This window comes from Asparagus officinalis, chromosome 7 (genome assembly GCF_001876935.1).
Source record: "Asparagus officinalis chromosome 7, Aspof.V1, whole genome shotgun sequence".
Classification (NCBI taxonomy): Eukaryota; Viridiplantae; Streptophyta; class Magnoliopsida; order Asparagales; family Asparagaceae; genus Asparagus; species Asparagus officinalis.
Window position 1 is genome coordinate 71,890,950 of NC_033800.1, and position 22,662 is coordinate 71,913,611.

The window sequence follows — 22,662 nt, forward strand, 5'->3', positions numbered from 1 at the left end:
ATATAAAAGTATAATGTGACATTTAACAGATCAAATTCATAGAAAATGACTGATATTTGACGTACCTTATATCAGGAAATACAAAATTCGCCCAATTATTTGGACCAAAACCGAGAGCTACTTGGTAAGCTCTTTGATCCGCCATCCTAATCTCATGTAAAACAGCTTTAAATTATCTTTCTGTATATGTTACCTAAAGCTAAAAATAATCTTTTGAATCCTTACTTAAGCTCTGTTTCTGTCGGTATGGCATGCATGGATCCTTCATCTCTTTAGTAACAGCCATGGTTATCGTATTTAACTCCATTGAACGATGATAATCTTTCATGTTGAGAATATATTCATCTTTTGAAAGCTCAAACGAGACATTGAGATACTTCTTGAGAGAGTAACTAATCAACAAACTTTCGTACGATAATATTAAATTCTCTACAGCTTGCATCTTCAATTCAACAAAACTTGTTACAGAATTAACTTTAATGAGGGTTGCATTTGTGTTAAAGGAAATCACACACATTAAAGATTATTTCATTTTGGTTGTTGAAGAAGTTAAGAGGAAAACGTTAAGAATATTTTGGTTGTTGAAGGTTGTTGAAGATCTTATGAGTAGAATCTAAAGAGGGAAGAAGATATTATATTGACATAGGGCTTATTTGAAAGAAACTTAATATGTTTCCCTCTAATTTTTCATTTCCCTCCAAAAAAACTCTCCTAGCCATCAATGACATTCTTACCAATTCTCTTGAACCCAATCGGATGTCACGTCCCATTGTATAATGGAATGAGGGTTGCCCAATAAGACAAAATAGTTTTGACATTCCACAAATGGGTACAAAAGGGTACAAAAGGGTAAAGTGGGCAATACTTAAAAATACAATATAAATTACATATACAATGTTAGGCTAGAGGTGTTTTAGCATGGAAACATAGGTCAAAGAGTTTACAATGGGTGGAGTCTAGTTGGAGGTGGAGGATGCATAACTTTTTACAAATTGCTTGCTCCAAGCAATTTTCCCTTAAAAAAAAGTGTGGTTCTCGAGTTATTACATCCATTATTCTATATTTCATTTCATGTCAATTTAAAAGGATAAGGTCAGGGAGGAAACAATTTTTGTTTAGTATTGATTGTGAAAAGAAAATGAGAAATATATATTACAAAAAAGTCTTTTTTTATTCTTTTTAAAATGAGAAATATGTATTACAGAAAAGTTTTTTTTAACATGGTAAGATGGCCAAATTTACTTGCACTGGACTTTCGGAGCAACAATGGCAGCAACAACAACAATTACAACAATAATTATTAAGAAAAACGTGAATGATTGTAAACTAATTAGTCAATAAACGACACCTATGGTCCTATGGATAGTTGAAAATAGTTTTCTTTCATTTTACTCTAGACAAAAAATTCTTAGGTTCTACATGCCTTCTAAAGTTCGAAATTCTTACAACTATAAGTACAACTACAAATGCTAGGAAGTGTCCAAACGGAAATAATAGTTATTGATCAAAGTAGCTATTTTTGAGATAAATATGGAAAAAAATACTAATTTTCACAAAGAAAATCCACAGCTTACCTTAACCTTCAGGTTCACTATTTAGTATTCTAACTAATAAGTATCTAATATTTTTCGTCTTGATTGCACTTAATACCCTATAGATTCCTCTACTTTGCACTATACACCCTGATTTGCTGGTGTCAGCACTCATATATCCTAAAATTTTATTGTACTTAAATATCCTCAGTTATGCAAATGAGAACATTTCCCCATGAAAATTCTCATGCAACACTTATTTGCTAATTTTATAATTTTTAATCCTATTTTGTTAGATTGACCACTGAAACTATCAATTATATTTTAAACATACTCTAATTTACTTTTTAAATTAGATTTTTATAGATTTAATAGTAAAATTAACAAATATTAAGAGTTAAATTTTTCTAAAATTAGCATACTGTGTCGCATAAGAATTTTTAGAAGAAATTCTTATGTTTGAATAACTAAGGGTACTAACATGGAAATTTTTTGGAAATTTAGAAACTTTAGTAGAAAAGTACTACCGAAAATAATTGAGGGTATATAAGAGCATAGTAGAGAGAACAATAGAGTATTCAAGTGCGATAATCTTATACTAACAATTTTTGAAATAGACCTATTTTAATATTTATAAAAAAATTGACTCATTTTAATTTTATTTATAAAAATCAACGTAGTTTCAATCGTAAGGGCATTTTTAGTTGAAACTGGGTCGATTTAAAAAAAAACATATGTCACTAGTTAGACAAGGTTGTCAACCCCGTCTAATTAACAGAACACGTTTGAAAAAATTCGTGGACAAGTACTTTGAACCTAGTTCAAAAATAACTGGGATTGCCAATCATAACTACTTTAAACTTAATTATTTTTACTAATTAAGCGGTGTTACCAACCACAATTAATTATAAAAAGTTATTTTAAAAAAATATAATAAGTTGATCCAATTTCATCCTGTCCTGCTAACATGGCCGGATCAAATTTTGAAACCGAGCCAGGAAAAAAGCCGTATACAGTTGAAGTCAAAGAACCGCTCCAGCCCATTTCTCCACGCCCAAGCGCAGAGAGAGAGAGAGAGAGAGAGAGAGAGAGCTGAGCAATGGCGAATCAAGGAGCGAAGAAAAGGAAGGAGGAGAACAAGAAGCACATGGCCAATCTCCTCCGCCTTATCATCGCCTGCAACGTACGTGATTATTTCGCTCGTTAACTGTCTCCATTAGATTTTTTCCAATAGTTAGAGATCGATGCTAACAAATTCAATTAGGGCTTGAAAACTACTTGTTTATAATGCCCTAAAGTTACTACCTTGGTCTTGTTCGGGTTCACCAGGGGCTCATATTTGCCATTTAGGGTCTTTATTGAGTCTAGGATTAGGCTTGTTCTTTGAAATTGTTGAAGGGCATCGATTAATTGGAAAAGGAAAGAAATTAAGATTTAAATGATGAAGGATGGCGGTCATGTTGACTCTTAAGTTTACAAACTTAGAACTCTCCCAAATAAAAACAAAGAACTTACTTTTATTTCTTCAATTTTTTTCTTGATGAAACAAGGATTACAATAGCCCTTTACATAGACTTCAAAAACAAAACGTATAGGCATACCAATAGTCACAAATTAAACTCTTCTTTTAATGTCATAAAGATAAAATATCATAAAGGAGTAACTCTTATTCTTCCATAACCTCTGTCTCTTCCCCTTCTAAACTTATGACCCTTACACTTCTAAAACTCATGCTATTAACCTCATTTATTCTAACATTTTAATTTGATATTCCAATATGCCCCTTCAAATCAAAATGTCTTTATGCCAAGCATGTCTCTTAGCCTCATGAAAGTTTTGCCTGATAATGGCTTGGTGAATATGTCTGCTACTTGTTCAGTGGTGTGACAATGCTTCAGTTTAACGAGTTTCTGATTTACATGGTCTCTGAGAAAATAAAACCGTGTATCTATGTGTTTGCTCCTCCCATGATGTACTGGGTTCTTTGCAAGCTGGATGACTGATTTGTTATCCACAAAAAATACAGTCGAGTCTTCTTGTGGATGATCCAACTCTTTTAATATGTTTAGCAACCAAATTGCTTTACATACTGTAGATATAGCCACCATATACTCTGCTTCACATGAAGATAAGGCCACAACTCATTGCTTCTTTGAGGTCCATGAAAATGCAGTTGACCCAACATAGAAGACAGCCAGTGGTGCTTTTTCTCTTATCTTAGTCACCTCCTCAGTCACTATCTGAGTAACCAACTAGTTGTGCATTTTCATCATATGCATAGAAAAGACCCAAGTTGAGTGTGCCTTTGATATACCTTAGTATCCTCTTCGCAGCTAGCCAGTGAGGCTCCTTCGGTGTCTCCATGTAACGACTCACAAGTCCGACTCTATAAGTAATATCGGGCCTTGTGATCGTCAAGTATCTCAAGCTGCCAACTAGACTTTTGAAAAGAGTTGAATCCATGAAACGTCCATCTCCTTCTCTTGAGAGCTTTATTCCGATGGTTACTGGGGTGTTCATAGGGTTGCATTCATTCATCTTGAACTTCTCTAAGATCCCCTTCATGTAATTATTCTGGGATATAAAAATCCCCTCTTGCTGCTGCTTCACTTCAATGCTAAGAAAATAGGACATCAATCCATTGTCCGTCATCTCAAATTCATTGAACATTGCCGTCTTGAATTTAGCAAGCATCTCGATACTGTTTCCTGTGTACAATAAATCATCAACATAAAGACAAATTATTAGAAATTCGCTTTTATGGTTCCTCTTCATGTAGATGACATGTTCATAGGGATATTTAATGAAGTCATTTTGATGAAGATAGCCATCAATTCGGGCGTTCCATGACCGTGGTGCCTGCTTTAAGCCATACAAGACTTTCTTCAAATGGTACACTTTGTCTTCTTGCCCTTTCACAAGAAAGCATTCTAGTTGTTGCACGTACACCTCTTCCTCAAGAACGCCATTGAGGAATGCTGACTTGACATCCAAATGATATATATCCCACTTGTGATGAGCTGCAAGTGAAATTAATAGTCTCACCATATCCAGTCGAGCAACCGGAGCAAAGACTTCTTCATACTCAATGCCGTACTTTTGTTTGTAACCTTTCGCTACAAGCCTCGCCTTGTACTGATCAACTTCACCATTTGCTGTGTGCTTGATATTGTACACCCACTTAACCCCTATTGCCTTGTGATTTTATGGAAGTGTTGTCAACTCTAAAGTGTTATTCTTTTGAATAGCGTGGATCTCCTCCTCCGTTGTTGTTCGCCAACAATCTTCTTTTACGGCTTCTTGAAAGGTGTGAGGTTCATGATCAGCATATAAGCAGAAGAGATTTGACTCTCCGTCTTCTTCTATCTACTCATAGATCTCCCTGAGACTTCTCATTTTAATGAGACCTCGTTGCACGGTAGATCCGCTGCTACTACCTTCCCCAGAAGATGGAGAACCTCTTGCAGGAGAGGGTGTAAAATGTGGAGGAGATGGTGGTGTAGCTAGTATGTATAAGTATATATAAGTATATTTTCTCTTATATAAGTATATATAAGAATACTCTTGTGTACAGTGTATACTCTCTCGTATATATGTATATATACTCTCTCTCTCTTAGTATATATGTATATATAAGTATATACTCTCTCTTATATATGTATACTCTCTTATATAAGTATATATAAGTATACACTCTCTTATATATGTATAATATATGTGTGTGTATATATATATATATACTCTCTCTCTTAGTATATATGTATATATAAGTATACTCTCTTATATATGTATACTCTCTCTTATATAAGTATACTCTCTCTTATATATGTATAATATCCGTGTGTGTGTGTGTGTGTGTGTGTATACTCTCTCTCTCTTAGTATATAAGTATATATAAGTATAGTATATTACAACGGCTACTTCTTCCCCATTGGCCCAACGGACAACGGCTACTTATGCGATTTTCTCTCTCTCAAGTTATAACTTATAAATATATACAATATATTTACATATAATATATGTATATATAATACGTAGTTACATAATAATTTGTAAGTATATACTAATACATAATTATATAAAATATAATAATGTTAAACTAATTTTTAGCATTTTTTTATCAAAAAAAAAAGAAAAGAAAAGAAATTTAAAAAATCTAGTTAGGATGTACTTATCTATTGTGATGCGATGAATTCTAAAATAAATTTATACTTATAAATTGTAAATGATTTATTAATTATTAATAAAGAATTTATTTTTATAATTTTTTATTTGTAATTTATGTTATTTTAAGTGATTAATAAAATTATTGTTTTTTATTAATTTTTTTTTGTCTTTTTTTGTATAATTTAAATTTTAAATAGAATTTAAAAAAAAAAGAAAATAAACCGGGCCGGCCCGGAACCCGGCCCGGGGTACCCGGGTCTGGGCTCCGGTTTTGCCCGGCCCGGGCTCGGATTTCCGGGCCGGCCCAGATGGACACACCTATAGCTAGTGATGGTTCCTCATGTAGAGACTCATTAGGTTCATTCACCACGGGTTGATGTTTGGTAGTCTCTTTATTGCTCCAGTGCCATGCTTCTTTATTAAAGACAACGTCTCTACTAACAACTAGTTTCTTGGTTAGTGGATTGTAGAGCTTGTATGCCTTCGACTCCTCGCTATATCCGATGAAAATACATTTTTTACCGCAATTGTCAAGCTTCTTCCTTTTGATTTCAGGTACTTGAGCATATGCAACACACCCAAAAATTCATAGGTGTGCCACACTAGGCGTGTAACCGCTCCATGCCTCTTGAGGTATCTTGTTCTTCACTATCTTTGTGTGGCATCGGTTGAAAAAATAAGCTGAGCAAGCCACGACTTTTGTCCAGAACTTCTTTGGCAATCCCTTTTCTTTGAGCATGGTTCTTGTCATGTCGAAGATGGTCCGGTTCTTTCTTTTGGTAATGCCATTTTGCTGTGGTGTGTAGGCAGTAGTAAACTGTCTTTTTATACCTTGCTCCTTGTAATATTCTTGAAACAGATTTGAGGTGTACTTACCACCTCGGTTAGATCGAAGAATTTTTAGCTTGTGGCTGCTCTCTGCTTCAACTAAAACTTTAAAATGCTTGAATGTAGTAAATGCAGCAGATTTTTCTTTAAGAGTGTACACCCACTACTTTCTACTAAAGTCATCAATGAAGGTTATAAAATATCTATTACCTCCCAAAGAGATAGGATCGATCGGTCCGCAGATGTCAGTGTGAATAAGTTGCAATGGTGCCTTTGCTCTCTATGATTCTCCACTGGGAAAAGGAAGTCGTGGTTGTTTGCCAATTACACAGCCTTTACAAATATGATTCGGTAGATCGATTGTTAGTAGACCTTGTACCATGCCAGCTGTAGACAGTAACTTCAGGCCGCTGAAGTTTAGATGGCCGAAGCGAAGATGCCACTTCCATGACTCATTCTCCATGAGTCCTTGAAAACACTTATCGACTTTCATGTTTAGTTGCAAGGGAAACATGCAGTTCCTTGTCATCTTAACACAAGCTATGAGGCCTCCATTTGCATTTTTCAACCAAAGATGGTTGTTCTCCATATATACTTTGTATCCCTTTCCGAGTAATTGACCGATGCTAAGAATATTACTTTTCAAGTTAGGAATATAGTAAAAATCGGAAATATACTCGGGCTTATCATCCTTTTGGTAGATTTTAATCTTCCCTTTGCTTTCAACCGTGAGTTTTGAAGAATCTCCGAGGCTCACACTTCCATGAACTCCTTCTGCGAGTTCCATGAAAAGTTCTTTCTTCCCGCACATGTGGTTGCTAGCACCCGAGTCAAGGTACCAAGCATCATTCTCAACACTTGAATCATCATTAGCAAGAAGAAGCGTAGAGTTGTTACCCATATCATTTGTTGCTTCGGCAAGATTGGTTTGGTCTTTAGTTTTGTGCCAACAATCTGAAGCATAGTACCTAAACTTGTGACAGTTATAGCACTGAACATACTTGTTGTTTCCACGCCCAGGTATGGATCTTCCACGATTGCTTCGTCCTCGTCCTCTAAAGCTTTGGGTCACTACTTGATTTTGAGTGGTTTGCTGTTGGGGACCACGTCCCCTGCCTCTACCACGACGACGACCACAACCTTTACCTTGTGAGCCTTGATTACTTATGTTTTCGTGGAAAGCTGCCTTCATCATTGATTTCATTAAACTTTAGTCGTTACAAATAAATTCAAATAACAAAAATAAAAATTATAACTTTCTTGAAAATAAACACAAGATTCGTTTATCGGCTCTTGCTTGCGTGGGTTCTTTACCGGTGTCGGGGTTAATCAGTGGACGACCGCGAATCAGATCCGGTTGCAGGAAAATTCGGCAGAGCTTCGCCTTCGCCGAGGAAGTTTTCTGGTTTGAAGCGCTGAGATCGACAAAACAAAATCAGGGCTCTTCTCGAGATTAAGACCAAGCCTAATCTCAAGGAACGGACGTACGGGCTTCGGATCCTTCGAGCGGCTTCTCCTTTGTACCGAAGTTCGTCGGGATCTCGTTGACCTTCGCTGAAATTTTATGCTCCTTCACTCTTCAATCCAGCAGCACCTCGTCCTCTTGATAAAATTCCAGCCTTGAAAATGGAGGCCTTTGGCTCGTATTTATAGGCCCCGGATGTGGTTATTTGGATGAGAACAAGTGATTTGACTTTATCTTCAGTTAACAACAGCCTAACCATGTTTGGGGATGATATCTAGTCAGTTAGGAACCCTTGGAACAGATAAATCCTGTGAAAACAGCTTTAAAACCGTCAAAACGTGTTTTGGGTTTCGGACTACGCGGCGCGGGTCAGATAGGTCCAACCCGCACTTGCGCGGGTCGGTCACACCCGACCCGCACTTGCGCGGGTCGGATGCATCCGACCCGCGCTTGCGCGGGTCGGTTTGTTCCGTCCTGCGCTCGCGCAGGTTTTCGACTTTTTTTCTTTTCCTGTTCTCTTTCTTTCGAAACTTGTTCTCTTCGCGTGTTTGGTTCGCTTTGTTGACTTGTATGTTTCGCCGCGAGACCGATCGTCCAATGCTCGTTGGTTAATATACGCGTGTTGATCGATGCGCACGGACTGATTGGCGTGCGCGTGTTGACCGACGCGCACGAGCTAGTTGACGTGCGCGCGTTGACCGACGCACACGATCTGGTTTGACGTGCACGCGCTGATTAGGTGAATTTTCTTGACTCGCCCATTCATTGCTTCGAGTTTCGTGCGGGCTCTCATTAGTAATTTTAGACGCCTACAAATACCCCCTCCAAAGTGTTTCAGCCTCATTCTTTTATAGAAGAGTCTGAAATGCTTTGGATATGATGGATCCCCACCTTCAGTTGGTGTTAAAGGACCTACAGATGGTTTCGATTCTTGACTTCTCCAATTTTTTAGCATATTCTGTGTTTTGTAGAATAGTTAAGATTTTCCCGATACTGCGTTTATCGTCTAACCGTTATTGAAGCCTTGAACCAAAATTGGTGAATAGATTTTTGTTGATGTGTCATTGAGTTAACTTTTGGATCAATCGCAACGCGTTGACCGGCATTGACCTAGGGCTACGCGTTGATCCGTGTTGACCTTAGGGTTTCGTGTCGATCGGCGTTGACTCTCATCGCAACGCGTTGACCGACGTTAACCTTAGGGTTTTGAATCGATCGGCATTGACTCTCATCGCAACGCGTTGACCGACGTTAACCTAGGGCTACGCGTTGACCGATGTTGACCTTAGGGTTTTGAATCGATCGGCGTTGACTCTCATCGCAACGCGTTGACCGGCGTTGACCTAGGGCTACGCGTTGACCGGCGTTGACCTTAGGGTTTTGAATCGATCGGTGTTGACTCTTATCGCAACGCGTTGACCGGCATTGACCTAGGGCTACGCGTTGACCGGTGTTGACCTTAGGGTTTTGAATCGATCGGCGTTGACTCTCATCGCAACGCGTTGACTGGCGTTGACCTAGGGCTACGCGTTGACCGGCGTTGACCTTAGGGTTTCACATTAACCTGAGGAGAACCAATTTATACTCGTATGCTCCTGGGAGTTTCGGGAATTAGTTTAGCCTTGTATTTGTGAACCTAATTATGTAGATTATTTTGTAATACACTTGTACACCGAAAGGAGTGTGTGGTGAGAAACGGGGTCGTCCTAAGAGGAGTGCAGTAGGTGGTAATGCCTTGAAGTAAGTTGTAATTCCTAACACTTGAGGGAGATACGGACTAGAGACCAATACTTAAGAGGGTGTAAAGTGGGATTGCAAGAGTGTGAGATTGTAAAGTTTTCGGTTAGCTAGAAAACCGAGTGTGAGGTGTAAACGTTATTCGGGTGAGCGTAGAAAACCCGGTTGTGATAGTGAATTTCTCCCCGAGAGTGGGGAGCGGAGACGTAGGACGGAAGGTCCGAACTCCGTGATCATATTGTGTGTTTGTATTGTTTATATTGTCCTATCACAATTGTATCTTTAGTTTAGATTGTTTATTCTTGTGTTAATTTATATATCCTTGCATATATTTCATCATATACCTTTTTGCTATGATATATCTATTTGTTCATATTGTATATTCTTGCTCATAACATATTGTATATCTATCTTGCAAGAATAATATTTAAATTGGCATTTAAATCGGATTAGATTAGCATAAGACCCTAATCATCCCCCTCTAGGGTCTAACAAATGTACGCTAAATATGTATATTTTAAAATTCATGATTTTCATGGGGCTATAAAAAAATTTATCAAATTTTCGATCATTTTGTTACAATAATATTTAAGTACGTGTTCTACAAATATAGTTATTCTTGTGAGATATAACTTATGATCTTTGTCTATTTTTGCTCGTTTTGACTAATGTCAATTAAATACGTGTAATTTGACTATAGAGATTTTCATGGACTATTATCCTTTTTTTTAATATTTTTTCATGTTTCAGCCCAATGATAATCAAGTATGTATACTTTAAATTTTGAGATTTCATATAACCCATGGATTTTTCCTTTTTTTCATTAGTTTTGACCTAATTTCAATTAAGTATGCGTTCTTTAAATTTTGAGGATTTCATGGGGCTATTATCCAAAATATTTGTTCTTTTTTTTCGCCTCAATGATAATTTAATATGCATATGTTAAATTTCACAATTTTCATAGCATATAAACCCACTATTTTTTATATGAATTTTAGTTCGTTAAGACTCAATGGCAATTTGATATGTGTGCCCTAAATTTAGCCATTTACATGATTACAAACCGATGTTTTTTTTCTTATTTTTTTCTCGTTTCGAATTAGGCTATGCATACATTAAATTTTACAATTTCATTGACCATAATCCATGATTTTTTTTTTAATTTTCCCTCGTTTCGACCCAATGATGATTAATATGTGTATTTTAAGTTATACAATTTTTTTGACTTATAACCCAAAGATTTTTTTTTTCTTCTATTTTTGTTTGTTTCAACCCAATAATAGTTCGATTTAATTTCACATTTTAATTGAGCTATGACCTACGATTTTTGTCTTTTTTCACTTGGTTTGACCTAATGGTAAGTTACGCATATTTTAAATTGTGTGATTTTCATGGGCTATAACCCAATTAAACATGTGCAGTTCAAACTCACAATTTTCTTAGGCTATATCCATCAATGTTTGTCCATTTTGTTCATTTCGACTCATTGTAAATTTAGTATGTGTACTTCAATATTCACGATTTTCATCTCATATCCATAAATTTTTTATTTGTTTCAACCTAATGTTGAAGTGTACAAACTTTAATATTCACGATATTTATATACTATATGCCACAAATGTTCTATTTTCGTTTGTATCAATCCAATGGCAATTACGATGTGGTACTTAAAATATGTGTTTTCTATGGGTAAGCTCAAGAATTTTGTTCATTTTGGCCAAATGACAATTAAGTATCTATACTTTAAATTAATAATCTTCATGAGATACAACCCACAAACTTTTTACATTTTCGTTTATCTCAATTCAATAAGTATGCATATTTTAAAATTTGTGATTTTCATAAAGAAAAGGGAACATGCCTCTACCCCTCAGCTTAAAAACCGCATGTCTGCCCCCTTGCCAAAGATTCTTGTGAGCTCTCGACCTTGAAACCGTCTTTCTTACTTTATACCCCCATTATATCACATCCACATGACCGTTCATTAAAAAAGGTTTTTTTTTAAGATATTAGTCCCTTAAATCATAGATATTCATCTTAGGTATTTTGATATTAGTTTTCCAATATTTTTGTATTTTGATATTAGTCTTCCAAATCACCTTAATATGCTAATATTTGTCCTTTCATTATCTTAAATGTTAAAAGTTCTAAACTACGATTGGATTTAGACTATCCAGGGATGAATAATCACCTCCATGGGTATTCTCACCATCTCTTCCATCATCATCACCACCACCTCCACGACTGTCATCTCCACCTCTGCATGAATTGTCACCGTCTCATCCATCTCGACCACCACCATCTCCACCACCGACGGTATTATCGTCTCCATCTCCATCTCCTCCACGGCTCCACCGCTATCTTCTCACCTCCATACATCCTCTGCTGATATTCTCACCTCCCCCACTATTACTATCACCATCATCACCTCCGCCAATAATGTCGCTACAACCATTCAAGAATATGAAGAGAGATGGATATAACTGTTCATTTAAGAAAAAAAGTTAGAGAAAACAAAAATATTGCTCTCTTTTGAACTCCATCTATTAGCATATTTAGGTAATTGGAGAGACTAATATTAAAATATGAAGATTTGAGAAACTGATATAAAAAAAACCTATGAATTAAGAGACTAATATATCTTAAAAAAACCCAAAAAAAGGGAATCTCAAGAATAACCCTCTAACATCGCGCAATTGAGTGTGGTCTTGAAGGGGAAAGCGCATATGGACAAAACATCGCTTTTTTTTTCCCTTGTCGTCTCAAGCCCAGAAATATCTCAATTTTTCTCTTCATTGCAAGTAAAACGCAGGGTTTGTACTTGCAGTGGATCGATTTCAGTGGCGGAAACTCCTTCGTACATCAGATCTGATGCAAAGTTTGGTATCACTGGTTTCGAACCGAAGCAAAGTTTGATATCGCTATTATATTTATAGTAAACCCAGAAAAAAAAAGGATAAAAAATAATTGATATATATTTTTAACTATTCAATATTACTGTGGACTGAAAATTACCAAACCAGTGTCACTCATTTTCGACATGAACAAGTATAAGCCTAAAGGAGTTAATTGACTTTCACAAAATGCATCCAGGGGGGCCTGCGATACTCAGATGCACCATATCAATAAATGCCTACAAATTGGAGAAGAGTAAAAGAGTGGCATGTATTCTCTTCAGCCATCGTGTTCTTGAACCAACAATATGATGATCAAACAATCTGTATAGGCAGTAAATAATATAACTTCAACATCATATGCTGCGGGGACACACTACCAAAAATCACAATTACGAACTTCGCATCACAGAAGAAAATTAAGGAATTCCATTTGTGTCTGAATGTTGCCTGAAAAAACACTTTTCTTCTTTCCATAGTACAGGAAACCGTTCTTTGGTTCATCAATATCTATCAAATAATTCCAAAAACAAATTGAGGAAGTATGCTCTACGCTATGTATACAAATATAGTTGCTGACATCCACATATGAGTTGCGGAGAAAATCTTCAAGTCGACCTCATTCATGATCTTTGTCAAATAACAGACGAGGCATACTCTTCTGCATCAAGGGAAATCTACAGACTCCAAATGCAGCATCAGGATGCCGAATCAAAACTGGCTCTTTGTGATAACTTATGGCTGAAGACGAACATCATTATAAATGTTGAAAATGAGGGAATTTACAATCTGGACCATTAAGCTGATACGGAGTAAAACGGTTTTCAACCCTGTGATCAGTAAACCCAGGATTTAAATCTCGATCAGCTTGATAACGATCAAATACAGAAGAAAATTGGTGTGGAACAGGAGGCTTCCAGTGCTCTTCTTGATAACTCAAATGAGGTGCAGATGGAGCTTGGTTGTGGTATTGCTGCCTACAACCAACGTGAGAAGAAACCGACAAATAAGCAAGTTGAGGTGGTAAAGATGACTGTGGTTGACCTAAATGGGAAGTTTCAAACGGATTGATATGATGTTCTCTGTGACTAGGTTTGAATGGAGCAAGCGGGTTTAGAGGAAGGGAAAAATTGGACAAATTATTGAGGGGAATTGGTGGTTCTTGAAATGGAGCAGGAGGGTTAAAATAATGCAGATCATCGGTATACCTCATTCTTTTAGCTGTGATTGGATTAACAATATCAGGTCCATGAAAGGGACTTAGCCTCTTCAAACTCATTTGTTCACTAGTTTGATGATTACTTGAATCATTCAAAGCAAAGAATCCAAACAACTGCTTCTTTAGCTCTATTTCTCCAATTTCAGGCCTCATGAGGCTTAAGAAAAAATTAAGGGAATCCCATATGCAATTATAGATTTTCTTCATCTCAGCTTTTCCAACTGATCTTGCTACGTTTTGAGACCGATCTAAAAAGTCTTCAATCTGAATGATGAACCAAGAAACACATTGACTCACTTAATTCAATTGCACTACCAACATTATTGTAATGATGGACTTGAGTAAACCACTTACACTCATATTGCCAGTTCCGGTTGCCATCCACGAACCTTCAAAAGTACTAGCAGAGAGACCTTGTGACCATAAACCCTCTACTGCTGATAACTATACAGAGAACATACAAATAAGATAAGCATTAGTAAGCATAGAAGATTCTAACAAAACAATGATAAAGCACCAATAAAATAACTTATTTTTTGCTTATCCTTCTTCTACTTTTATGAAGATGACATCTGAAATTGTCAACGTAAAATAGCTTTAGCAAAATATTTGCATAAATTTTTCATTAATAAGATAAACGCCAAACTGATTTTCTCAAGTGACTGGCATACTAAATACAAACTTCAGTTTGAAGCAAGTAAGCAATGTAGTACGGACCATTATAGCATCAAGCCTTCGTGTTGCGGACAATGCATCAATATTTGAACACTTACTAAACATGTTGACAAGTTTGAATATGTTTTTAACTTCCTAAAATCTTTTAGACACTTCTCAAACCAAGATGAGAAAGTGAGATATGGTAGGAGACATGGATAAGGGGAAAATAGCCCCAAAATTTAAGACAACAGTGTAATAATTTGGGTTTACTACTTGCCAGACTTGTTATTTGAAAAAAAGAGGCAATGCAACAAAGAATTATACACAGCCTAGGTAAGCACTTATTTCCTTCACCTACTACAGGGGTTTCTAGATTCCTTATGATAGATGCTTTCACAACCCTCAGATGGGAAAGGATAAGAGAAAGAATGCTAGAGAAAGTACAGGGCATATAAAAATGGAGTTAAATATAATCATGACATAATCTATCAAATGAATATTGTAAGAAAGATTCAAGTATTAAACAGGGTAGAGGAAGCAATAACAAAGGAAGAAGCAAAGAAAATACAGATGAGGAAAAATCAGCAAAACATTTTCTAGCAGCGATGGCAGTGAAAAATATTGAAGGTGAGGGTTTCACATTCTTTTTATTTATTGCTTCTTTCTTCCTTCTTCCTTTTTCTTTTGCCAGAGAAGAAGAACAAATCAGATGGCAAAGCCAAACGAAGTTTAAAAACTTGCCCCTACACTAATCATTCACTATCTTACAGCAAGTACGTTCCCAGAAAGAGACTAGTGGAACCAACATGAGGGAGAACTACTAAGCTGCTTAACCAAAATAAGGATGACAATATTTTGATTCCTTTAACTAGTCAAAGTAATAGTTATATTTTTTACTAATGTAATGGATTCTTCACAGTAGTTATCCCAATAAACTGCTAAAAGATTTACTCAGTGACCTCCCTTATTTTATGGTTATCAAAACCTTGAAAACTACGAAATAAAACTTCATACCTTGATTAATAGAGTTATGAAGAGTTTAGCTACACTTTCTTTATTTCTACTCCCAAAGTGTTTAAATCCAACAGCAACTTTTTGTATGCTTGATACATCAGTTCCATCTGCAAAAATGAAATTATGGATGAAATATGTTACCAGTTAAGCTAATGATGCAAAACTAAATATTAAAGAGAAGAATAAGTTAAAAGAGCACAAATTATTGAAGTCCATTTCTACATGTGATGCCCTGTCTTTATCACCTTATCAATAACACCTAGTGGAAATATACTCAAAAATTCAAAGTAAAAGTAATTAAATTGAATGCAGTATTCTCTTCAAATCAAATTGTAGCTAAGTATACTAATCTGAAAGGGTTTTTTGTCGATATATGCCCTCTAGATTATAGATATTTTTAAATTTGCCCTCCAAATCTTTATAATTTTAAATTTACCCTTCAAATTGTTTCCTTATTCCAAATTTACTCCTAACCTAGCTACAATTAAAATTTTAACCATATTTAGGATTCAATTAACTTTATACCCCTCTTTAATTATAGGAGAAACTATGAATCCATAAAATCCCAAGAATTGGCCATTCTCTTAATTCAATTTCGCACCCAAGCCCAATGACGGAGCATGATCATCTCCCATCATTTTTGTTGCAATAGTTATCATCTGATCATTACGGTAAACTCAATCAAGCCTAAAGTTCTGGGTTGGCAACCCCGACTAATTAAAGAAGTATTTTTTTTAATCGACCCAGTTTCAGCTCACACTTCTGACGTGGGCAAAACTAGGTCGGTTTTTGTAAATAAATTTGAAATGAGTCAGATTTTGGGGAATAAAATTGTAAATGGGTCTATTTTAAAAATTTCTCCTTCCACAAGAATATCTGATTCTAGCCTTGTTAAATAGGCTGCAACTCTAGTAGTTGCAAACACAAGAAGATGAGCGGTTGTGCCTAGTGTTTAGGGCCAAAAGGAAGAGCACAGTTGTGGTAGCCTCTTCCATTGGCTGGGAAGAATGTCAATGGCTCGCTCTAGTTTAATATAGGGACAGGGAATGCGAGTAGACAATGCAAATTGACTATTCTCATTTTAACTAATTTCACAAAGGTTAAATTAGGCATTTTCAAAAAGTATTAATTACTTAAACAGAATATTCCATTTAGATGATCCAGCAATTAATCTTTGTGAATTGAGGGGTAAATTTAGAATTATGATGATTTAGGGAGAAACATTAAAAATACCTACAAATTGAGGGGTATATTCGAAAAAACCCAGTATTTGCAGTATTTGAGGGACTAAATAGAAATTTCAATGATTTAAAGGACTAAATATAAAACAATTAAGGGACAAAGGTAGAATCCCAAAAACAGGTTTTTTACATATACCTCTTAAATTTTGCGCAATCCAAATTTCACTATCCACAAAATTATCACCAAATCATAACCAAATTTGGGAAAATCTTTCCTCAAAATGGGAAAATCATCAATTTTGATAGGCTACCTTGTAATTAAAATATAAAACAACCATCCACAAAATAGTCACTGACCAAATTACAAGACCCATTGGAATTTGATGGACTTATGAGCAATTTAAAAGATTTGATGGACTTATATAAAATTATTAAAGATTTTAGGGATTAACCTGGTACAGAATATTTCCTTCAAGAGAGATATATAAGAAACAATATCTTGGGAAAAAAAATAATGATGTTAAGGATCAAACTCCTGACCGCGTGGATTCCTACCAAGAGGACTAAATTGTTAATTGTTGTCTTCTCTATCTAGTTTGGATTTAACTTTTGAATGATGTCAACAAAGTATTACTGATGGGGTCAGCATGAGGTGAATCTTTAACATGAGGTCTTCGAAAACTATCCAGATTTGTTTGTCATAATGGAATGCGATCGGCAACATTGGAAACGAAGGATAAGGGACCACAAACGTCAGTATGGTATTGTTCACTCATAAACAATAACTTTGTATTGTTCATCCATGAACAGAGTTTTGAGTAACGCGCTACCTAATTATTTTAGAAATTGCTTGAAATGGATCAAGGGTTAAGATTTGAGATAGTTTTGTGGGGCTTTTGGATGGATGAATGGGACTGAAACTGGAGGAGGTTTTTTTCGATAAATAACTAGGCTTAGCACCCAGAGGCCTCACACCCAAGGGGCTTCACACCCTAAAGAGGTAAATTACATACCAAGAACAAGCAATTCACACGCTCAGAATTTTCATAACTCTTTTCATTAATCAAGGTCTAATTCCTCATGGAGGATTACAACTGTATTGTATTTATAGAGTAAACTAAATATGAAATTTAAATCAAATTCTAATTAAAAGGAAACAAAGTAAAATCTCAAACAAAGTAAATTCTCAAAGATCCTAAAATTGCATCCTCAGAAAATCTTACCTAAAAATAAAGATTATATCATATGATATAAAAAAGAGATACTAGCAAATACTAAAATCTTTTGATCAATGACCCACGATCGTCCTATAATCCAAACCACCCACAATAAACAATATTTTAGACCATTACAGAATGTTCATTTTTAGGTCAATAGATATATAAACTTGAAATATTTATTCTCTGTGATTTTCGATCTCTATGAAATTTTGAACGCACAGATCATAATGAATAGTGTGGATCTTTAATATTCATGGTCAAACATGTACGTTTACACTCTCTTTGTGATTTTTGATCTCTATGAAGTTTTGAACGCATAGATTATAATAGGTGGTGTGGATCATTAACATACGTGGCCAAACATGTATATATACACTCTATGTGATCTTCGATCTCTTTAAAGTTTTAAGCTCATAGATCATAATTAAGGGTGGAAACGAATCGAAGATGAACGAATAATCCCTTCTTCGAATTCGAATTCGGTTCTTATTGAAGAATTCAAATTCAAATTTGAATTCGACTCGAATACAAAACGAGCTTCGAATTTGATTCATTTAGTTGCATAGCTATTTGAGAAATATTCGCGAATATTCGTTTATGGGAGGGGGCCATGAGTTGAGAGAGAGAAGAGTGTCGGCGGAGAAGACCATTGTTGGCGAGAGAGAGCATCTGTTGCCGAATACCATCGGAGAAAGAAGAAGAAGAGACCATCGAGTGGGATTTGGGGCTGAGACATGCTGCATAAACTTGAAAAGCAAAACATAGAAACCCTAGGTGTAAACTAGCAAAGCTGTGATTTGGCTTTTAGGCATGAGACAAGGCCCAACGTGAAATCAATAAGCATAACTGGTCTATTAACTATGTCATCAGGTTCGTTTACTTTAAATGTCTTAATTGGGTTTAGCAAATGAACTTTTTGGTTTTTCTTATTTGCGTAGGTTTGGATTTGTAATAAGAGTTTTGGATGGGTAGTTTTTGTATTAAACTAATAGAATTAAAGTATAAAATATAAACGAATACTTAGTGATTAGACGAAGCGAATACATATTTGGTTAAATTCTATTCATTTATAAACCTAATACTAAAAATTATTCATTTAATGTTAAATGAATGACTGAATCGGATATGACCAAATACTTAGCCGAACAAATAACGAACTATTTATTAATTATTTGGTTCGCTTCCACCCCTAATCATAATGAACGGTGTTTATAGTTAATATTTGTGGTCAAACACGTGTGTATATATACATACATACATGCATGCATACAAACACACGCACACACACACAAACACATATACACATATGTAAAAATTAATAGTTTATATACGATCAACATTATTTTAATGTTATCAGATAAAAGCTCCTACCAAATTTTAATGTTTCTTCTATTATGTAGACTATTGATTGGAAAACCAATTTCGTTTTTCAACTAGACTGAAACCACCCATTAAAATCATAGTTTTGAACCAGGTATGGACTTAAATGATCCTAACCCATGTTCACCAAATTCCAAGAAGTGAATGTGAAGTGTAGTATATACGTCCAAGAAGTGTATGACAGAGGTTTTAAATTAAAACATGTATAATATAATTGAGTACACGTCTAAATAAATGTGTAATTTGTATTCAAGCAGACCATATGCATCGGGCATGGGTAAAGCTTCAAAATTGAAGTACTCACGCGACATAGTTTGGAAGAAAATCCATTTCAATCCAAGTCAATCATAGGAGAACCAAATTGAACTACTCTATTCAAATTGTTCTACATCATTTGAAGTGCTAAAAATGAAAAACCAAGTGAACTTAATCCTTTTCCCCCTGCAGCAAGTTTGCAACAGCCAAAACAAGTTCTTGGCTATAAAATAGTGCTCAAATTTAGTCATTTTTTACTTCACCGTTTATCTACAGCATCAGATTGTGTGGTTTTTTTTTTTTTTTGCTCTATGGGTGGTTTTTTTTTGGGGGGGGGGGGGGGGGGGGGTTGTTTTTGAGAAAGAAGAAGAAGAGACCATCGAGTGGGATTTGGGGCTGAGACATGCTGCATAAACTTGAAAAGCAAAACATAGAAACCCTAGGTGTAAACTAGCAAAGCTGTGATTTGGCTTTTAGGCATGAGACAAGGCCCAACGTGAAATCAATAAGCATAACTGGTCTATTAACTATGTCATCAGGTTCGTTTACTTTAAATGTCTTAATTGGGTTTAGCAAATGAACTTTTTGGTTTTTCTTATTTGCGTAGGTTTGGATTTGTAATAAGAGTTTTGGATGGGTAGTTTTTGTATTAAACTAATAGAATTAAAGTATAAAATATAAACGAATACTTAGTGATTAGACGAAGCGAATACATATTTGGTTAAATTCTATTCATTTATAAACCTAATACTAAAAATTATTCATTTAATGTTAAATGAATGACTGAATCGGATATGACCAAATACTTAGCCGAACAAATAACGAACTATTTATTAATTATTTGGTTCGCTTCCACCCCTAATCATAATGAACGGTGTTTATAGTTAATATTTGTGGTCAAACACGTGTGTATATATACATACATACATGCATGCATACAAACACACGCACACACACACAAACACATATACACATATGTAAAAATTAATAGTTTATATACGATCAACATTATTTTAATGTTATCAGATAAAAGCTCCTACCAAATTTTAATGTTTCTTCTATTATGTAGACTATTGATTGGAAAACCAATTTCGTTTTTCAACTAGACTGAAACCACCCATTAAAATCATAGTTTTGAACCAGGTATGGACTTAAATGATCCTAACCCATGTTCACCAAATTCCAAGAAGTGAATGTGAAGTGTAGTATATACGTCCAAGAAGTGTATGACAGAGGTTTTAAATTAAAACATGTATAATATAATTGAGTACACGTCTAAATAAATGTGTAATTTGTATTCAAGCAGACCATATGCATCGGGCATGGGTAAAGCTTCAAAATTGAAGTACTCACGCGACATAGTTTGGAAGAAAATCCATTTCAATCCAAGTCAATCATAGGAGAACCAAATTGAACTACTCTATTCAAATTGTTCTACATCATTTGAAGTGCTAAAAATGAAAAACCAAGTGAACTTAATCCTTTTCCCCCTGCAGCAAGTTTGCAACAGCCAAAACAAGTTCTTGGCTATAAAATAGTGCTCAAATTTAGTCATTTTTTACTTCACCGTTTATCTACAGCATCAGATTGTGTGGTTTTTTTTTTTTTTTGCTCTATGGGTGGTTTTTTTTTGGGTGGTGGGGGGGTGAGGGGTTGATTATATAAAAATTACAATTATAAATTAAATTCATTCTTGAATAAATTACTGCATATGTTCTAATACTAACAATACTGTTAAAGGTCCAAATAACACATTCAAATGTGATGTCAATGTCGAGTTTTTATATAATTTGGGAACTTAAGCTTTCTCCCTAAAAATAAAGCAATTAACTATGGCTTTGGGTTCCTCAGAATGATTAGGTACCCCTAATAGCCGTACATACAAAAAGATCTTTCAACAATCATATCCTTAGTGGACCTCTTAACGAAGATGACTTGCCCATTGCATGCCCATCTCCCAGATAATTTGGAGCAACTCTGAAAACATTTTTTTGGCTCCACTAAGCATATATACAAAGTTGATCTAACCAAAACTAGTAGACTAAGAACTTCTGACTAACCAACTTTTCCACTAACAAACCCATAACCAAACATAGCTTTTCTCTTATGCATCGTTTGGTACGCGAGAATGGAGTCAAGTGAGAATGGAATGAAGTTAGAAAAATAATGGAATTGATGCGGGAATGGAATGCTCATTCTCATTCTCATGTTTGGGTGCTATTAGAAAATTAAGTGGGAATATCCGTAAGAAGGGTATATCTGGAATTTATTTTATTATTTTTATTTTTACTTAAGTGTGAATATCAATTCATTGATAACTCACTAGGAATATCAATTCCAACATTAAGTGGGAATTGATGAGAAGTGTGAATAACATTTCTAGCACTCACAAACACATCATGTTTGGTAAGCATAAATAAGAAGTTAGAACTGCATTCCATTTTTGCTCATTCCCGCAATACCAAACGGGACGTTAGGGTTTTAAGTTGCATGGTCATACAATATAATTCAGTTCTATTCAATGTAGTTTGCGGACTAATGTTTTAAATATCGGATATCAGGAAAATATCGGATGGCCAAAATTCATATCGGATTGCGGATATCAGGGATATATTGTGGATATGTTGAAAATATTGGAATGAATAACCAATGTTTGCATATATAGTATAATGCACTAAAATGTAATATCAACATACTTAGAAAATCTAAGCATACAAAATGTAAATAATAAATGTTTGGTATCCCTAATCAACTTTGTAAAAAAACAAAAGTACAAATCAACATTGCAACATTTCGTCTGATTTTTTAAGCCAAAACGTCATTTGATATAATGGGGGAAATCATAGTATCTAGCCGAAAATTTGCCAAACGCGATATATTGTTTTAGAACTAGCCATATAAAAGGATATATCAGCCAACATATTGTCTGATATATTGGCCACATCGGGGATATATCACCCAAGATACCCAAAATGTGGTAAAGGATATTTAGAGACCACATCGGTTGCATCAAGCCTTGTAAAAGGATATATCGGACCATGCTAGGGATATTTAAAACAATGGCAGACTACAAATCTATATCAAGCAGAGTTGACAACCCTTACAACCCCCTC

At 35.2% G+C, this 22,662-nt stretch overlaps 1 protein-coding gene and 1 long non-coding RNA gene across 5 annotated transcripts in view; one reads left to right on the top strand and one right to left on the bottom strand.

Moving 5' to 3' along the window:
* Positions 2,536 to 6,614, top strand: LOC109850286. Its single transcript, XR_002249391.1, has 2 exons — positions 2,536 to 2,715; positions 6,255 to 6,614. It is a non-coding gene; the product is annotated as an uncharacterized LOC109850286 (long non-coding RNA).
* The window catches only part of LOC109851045 (protein HESO1), a 19,492-nt gene continuing 9,864 nt past the window's right edge, over positions 13,035 to 22,662 (bottom strand). For all 4 annotated transcript variants that reach the window (XM_020421160.1, XM_020421161.1, XM_020421158.1 and 1 more), the window contains exons 8-10: positions 15,514 to 15,620; positions 14,197 to 14,286; positions 13,035 to 14,106 (exon numbers count right to left, since the gene is read on the bottom strand). In XM_020421160.1, the coding sequence (XP_020276749.1) occupies positions 13,381 to 14,106; positions 14,197 to 14,286; positions 15,514 to 15,620 (923 nt within the window). In that variant the 3' untranslated portion in view covers positions 13,035 to 13,380. The remainder of the gene's footprint in view (positions 14,107 to 14,196; positions 14,287 to 15,513; positions 15,621 to 22,662) is intronic.